This window comes from Austrofundulus limnaeus, unplaced genomic scaffold, assembly GCF_001266775.1.
Source record: "Austrofundulus limnaeus strain Quisiro unplaced genomic scaffold, Austrofundulus_limnaeus-1.0 Scaffold42, whole genome shotgun sequence".
NCBI lineage: Eukaryota > Metazoa > Chordata > Actinopteri > Cyprinodontiformes > Rivulidae > Austrofundulus > Austrofundulus limnaeus.
Window position 1 is genome coordinate 47,837 of NW_013952444.1, and position 5,501 is coordinate 53,337.

At 44.4% G+C, this 5,501-nt stretch overlaps 1 protein-coding gene across 1 annotated transcript in view; it reads right to left on the reverse strand.

The window, feature by feature from the left end:
• Positions 1-5,501, reverse strand: part of LOC106516847 (importin-13) — a gene marked incomplete in the record, with an annotated part of 80,584 nt that overhangs the window by 45,014 nt on the left and 30,069 nt on the right. Inside the window, 4 exon segments of the mRNA XM_014007399.1 lie at positions 345-492; positions 692-812; positions 1,103-1,269; positions 1,590-1,731. Of these exon segments, the coding sequence (XP_013862853.1) occupies positions 345-492; positions 692-812; positions 1,103-1,269; positions 1,590-1,731 (578 nt within the window).

Below are 5,501 nucleotides of genomic sequence, written 5' to 3' on the forward strand. Positions count from 1 at the left end.
TTGTAAGTGTATTTATTTATTTAGTGGTTCATTTATATATTTCTGCTTTCATTTCTAATTATGTCAGTTTTGGTTCTCCATACTGCAGAACATGGAAGGTAAATCAGTGACTGAATCAGGTGTGTTGGAGCAGGAAAAATGTAAAACATGTAGGGCTGTGGCCCTCGAGGACCAGGATTGCCCACCCCTGCTGTAGAGGAACCYATTGAGCAGAAACATACTGATTCTCTCCCAATTTAAAGCAAATGACTATAACTGAACAAAAAGTGTAAAACATAAGACTGTACCTAAGGTTCAGTTAATTAGTCACAAAGTTTCCTTTAATGCAACGTGCATCACTTTACCTATTGTGAACATCACCGTGTCAGCTAACTGAACATTGTTGATGTTGATCCTGGGAATGAGTCCTATCAAGCCTGGGATGACGTCAGAATAATTCACATCTATCGTCTCTGATATGGACTGGAAGCCATAAAGCAAAGCTTCTGTGTGCTGGAAGAGAATGTGCAAGTTAGCAGAACTTAATACAAAAAACAAGTAGAAATCTTTGGCATCATGTACACTAGAAGTCCAAGTTTGTCTTGGTTGTCTTGATTTTAATTTGAGCTATGTGGGATTCTGCGTAACAAAGATAAAAACTGAAAATAGGCACCATATTTTTTGTGTGCCGGTGTGTGTGTGTCTTGCCCACCTGCCATGACGTAGGCTGTTCTGTATTAGTCAACAGCCGCCCTAGTTTATCATACAGGTTACTTAGCAGCTCTGCTCCCAGCATCTCATAGACATACATGAGTGTGTCTGAGATATCCACCCTGAGGAACAGACACACACAAACAAACATCAGAGGCATGAATGGCATAAAATCATAAAATCTTACCAGTTCATTTATATGACAGACAAGTTTTGCCCTGCTAGCTGCCTGTTCAGTCAGGCCTAGGCCTCCTGCCTCCCTTGTGAAAAAGATCTGTGATCTGAATAATTTGACTGGTTAAATAAAGGTAAATAATTAAATAACTGTCTGGTGAGAGTCCATTAGAAGCCAAAAAAAAAAAACTAAAACTACTTATTTGCTGATCAATAATAATAATACAAATATATGCACCTGTAAATCCTGAATTGCTCCTTTTCATCTGAAGACCAGGATGCATATTCCTCGTCTGAGGGGAACTGGGCTTTGTGCAGCAGAACGTCCACCAACTGGAAATAAACTGGCCTGTACACCTGAAGATACACTGCCTGTTTGTCTGACTCACATGACATGATTTCATCCTGAGAAGAGAAAAATAACAATAAAACACTGACACAAACAACAGCGTTCAAACATGTACATTTTTAGACAGAAAGCAAAGCCGAGCATTTCAGAGAAGTTACTTTGTTAAAAAAAGTGTTTTTAAACCGAGACCAGGGCCAGTAAAGATTCATGCATCAGGATGTATCTGATTGGATTTACTGTTACTGTCTGTGCTTAGAAAAGAGGAGGTAAAAGTAGGTAAACAATAGTGGCTGTTAAACACAAAATTTAGTTACTGTTTATCCAATCCGTAATATCATCATCAAGCTGTGACAGATATGATTTTAACATTTCTTACTTGTAGTGTGTACCAAAAAGTAAGTGTAAGGGAGCTGGTGGTCTCATTGACCGGATAGTGGCCAGGAATGCCAGTACAGAACATGATCATGTTCACTAAAGCCAGGAAGCTCTGCCAGTGGTCCACCTGCTCCAATAGAGTCCTGCAGAGATGTTAGACAAAAAGACAAAAAAAAAAAAAACCCAATGATTTAGAGGAAGAAAATTACAGCTGATAGAAATTTAACCCAAAATACAACTATCAGCTCAGACAGCAGCAAAAGCCTAAGATTACAAAGGATGCCTTATTTCATTTCAAACGTTGAGCTAAGTTTATAGTTGTTGCGATGAACGTGGCCGCACAGGCTGCATGCGCTGTGTTCCATTCAAATACTTTGTTTGTCCGTCGAGCATTTGTTCCCCTTTTTACAACATTTCTCAAGTTTTAAAGTGCCTACAGTGCTTGTGAGGGTGCGCACGCCCTTAGCTGAGCCCTATGATACACTTAAGAGCCTTTAGCCATAATGATATTATCAGCTAGAATGACAGTTAAAATAAATGCTTATTACATCCGCCAAGGATGTAATGTTTTCAGTAGAGTTGGTGTTTGTCCATCTGTCTGTCTGTGATGAACAGATTTCCATGGAAATTTTCAGGGCATGTTAAAGGTGGTCACAAGGACTGGACTAAATGTCTAAAAAAATTCCTTGCACTGAGGCTGCACTGTGTAGAGGCACGTCCCCCAGGTGGTGGATAGGGGATCCCTGCTATGTAGGGGTGTGCCTGAAAGGCGAATAGGGTGCCGTGAATCAAAAGCAGCCGGTAGGTGTGGCTCGATAGCCTTGACAGGCAACACGCCTAAGAGAAGGAAAACTCTGAATTAAAACCCGGGCAACACTCGTTAACACTCGTTAGCCGTCCATCCCTGGTGGATGGCAAGTTGACAGTTTTAAAACATGAGCGAAAAAGGGACCGGCGCCCAGTACCCGGCAAAAGGGGGTTCTAAAATCTCTGGGGACCCAGCCTGTGGTGCCTTGGGTGCGGGTGCCACGGGTGGTCTTACGACCGTGCCTCTGGTCTGTCTGGTGGGGAACCAGGTTGGGCAGGCCAGTACAGTGACTGGAAAAACTCCTACTCCGGCTTTGGAGCCTGATGCTTACGTGTTGGGCTCTGGACAACCGGAGGACTTACTGCCTGGGGGCTCGGCGACGGCTTCTGCCTCTGCTGATGCTGGGTCTACCAGGACTACTCAGCACGAGGGTAGCCCCTTGACTGCACCTCACTGGGGAGCGGTCAGAGCTGCACAAGTGCTGGGGTCTTCAAATGACGAGGACACCGACATACTGCTGGGGTCCTCTGATGGAGGAAAGGTCAAGGGGGGAGATGTACTCTCAGGAGATCTAGAGGGTCTCTCCCTCCAAGACCCTAAGAAAAAGAGGAAGAAGAAGAAGAGGAAAAAGAAGAAACCCTCTTCTTGTTTGGCAGCTGGGAAAGGGGAGTCGGCGAATGAGCCTTCTAAAGGGGCGGGAGCTGACCACCCTAAACCCAGCACATCTAAAAACAGTGCTGGAAATGGAGCGGGGCCGCCTTCTCGTAAGAGGAAGAGGGCTACAGCCTCGACTCCAGGGAGTGCACAAGGTCAAATGGCACTGGTTGCTGGTGGGAACCTGCAGGTTATCATCTTTCTAGATGATGACCCACACAGACCTCTGAAAAAAAGAGGAAAGTGAACATGTGCAGGCCAGCCTGGTGGGACTCATTGACTAGGTGCCAGACAACCATCCGGTGCCACGGTTCAGTGAGTCAGGTCTTGTGYAGGGCACCTTTCGTGWGACCTGCGCAGACGAACCAGCTATGGAATGGCTCGTACGTRMTGTCTCCCAGATCCCTAGTTGGGAGGGCCATGGATTCTCTGCCAAGAGAGTCTGGGACCTCCCAGTTCTTAAGAGAGTTGGTGTGTTTGTGCCTGGGGAACCTGCAGAAMCCCAGGTGGTTCTGTGCCGACTCCGGAGACAGAAACCAGGACTGCAGACAGATGTCTGGAGGGTAGTTCGTGTTGAGCGGTAGACTACTGGTCAGTTTCTGCTTCTTAGTGTGGACGACARGTCTCTAGACGTCTTAGCAGATTTGGGGAACAGGCCATACTTTGAGCTGAGCCGTCTGACTTTTTGGTCAGTGACAAAGCAATTAGTGAGGCCAAGTAGTGAATCCTATCCTACCTCCCAGACTTTGTGGCTGTGGGGATGATGGAATTCATTCAGAACAACTTGCATCACTGTAAAGAGGCCAGTGCATTGCTGTGTACTTGCCTTAGCAGGATGCATACAGGCATAGCCTTCATCCAAGAACCTTGGATTGTAAAATCTATGGTAAGAGGCCTGGGATTTCCTGGGGGCTCACTTCTTTATGATGTGAGCAGCCAAAGGCCCAGAGCAGCAGTAGCCCTGGCAAGAGGTGTAAGATACACTGCACTGCCCCACCTAACAACAGGTGATGCTGTAGCAGTGCAGCTGGACATTCAGTCAAATGGTGAATCCAGACAAATTATTGCAGCTTCTGTTTATCTGCCATTTGATTCACAGCAGCCATCTCCATCACAGGAGTTTATGGCAATAGTCGATCATGCTAAAGCTAAGGGCTTCTCCGAACTTATAGGCTGTGATGCCAACTCCCATCATGTGTGCTGGGGAAGCTCTGATATTAATCCCAGAGGTAGATCTCTGTTAGAATACTTGCTGACAGAAGATCTGCTAGTTTTTAATCAGGGCAATGTACCTACCTTCCAAACCGTTAAAAGGAAGGAGGTCATTGATATAACAGTCAGGTCTATGGACTTTGTAAACAGCATATGTGACTGGGAAGTGTCCCCAGAGGAAACCATGTCAGACCATTGACGTATTCAGTTTAAGCTGAAGATGGGGAAACCACACCCAGTCACTTACAGAAACCCAAAAAACACCAATTGGAATGTGTTTACTAACAATCTATCTGGGTTGATGGGTGGAAGAATTKCCAGGATTAAAACTGTGCAAGACATAGAGACAGAAGTCACAAACATGACTGATGCTATGCAAATTGCCTACAAGTCTGCTTGTCCGGAGAAAGTCTGGAGGCCATCAAAGCAGCTGGCTTGGTGGACTCCAGAGTTGTCTGGCCTCCGTAAGGCAGCAAGAAGTAAATGGCAAAGATACAGATTCCAACCAAGGAAAACCAGGTGGGAACAGTATGTRMAGTCYCGCAATCACTATAAAAATGTTCTAAGGGAGTGTAAGAGACTTTCTTGGAGAAAGTTCTGCGAAGAAGTTAAAGGGCCTARTGCTTCTTTTAAGCTGTACAAGCTTCTTAGAAAGGATCCAGTCAATCAACTATCCTTCGTTGTTCCACCAGGATTGCAAGTCACACAAGAAAGTGTGCTTCAGCATCTTCTCCAGGTATATTTTCCGGGGGCAGAAGAGACTGCACAGCCTGACACAGTCGCCGCCCTAAATCCAACCGACGGCGRCTGGAGCAGAGCTGCAAGTATCKTTAMGAAAATTTAAGTAAAATGGGCAATTAATATGTTTGACCCATTTAAAGCTTGTGGTCCMGATGGTATTTTCCCAGCGCTTCTTCAAAGAGGACTGGATGTACTTCTGGACACAATAACTAGAATATACTKTATGTTGCTTGTCTGGCAAACAGTTATGTACCAGTTGGGTGGAGGATGGCGAAAGTCGTATTCCTGCCCAAACCAGATAAAGCAACATATAGAGAAGCAAAATCTTTCAGACCCATCAGAAAAAGGCTATATTTTCATTTGCACTTTTTCAGATTTATTTTTACATATTTTTTTAATTGAAACGTTTACATTAAACATTTTTAATTTATTTATTTTATGCCCACAGTTTTATTTTTTGAATTTTTGATATTGTTTATGTTAAAATATATATATTTT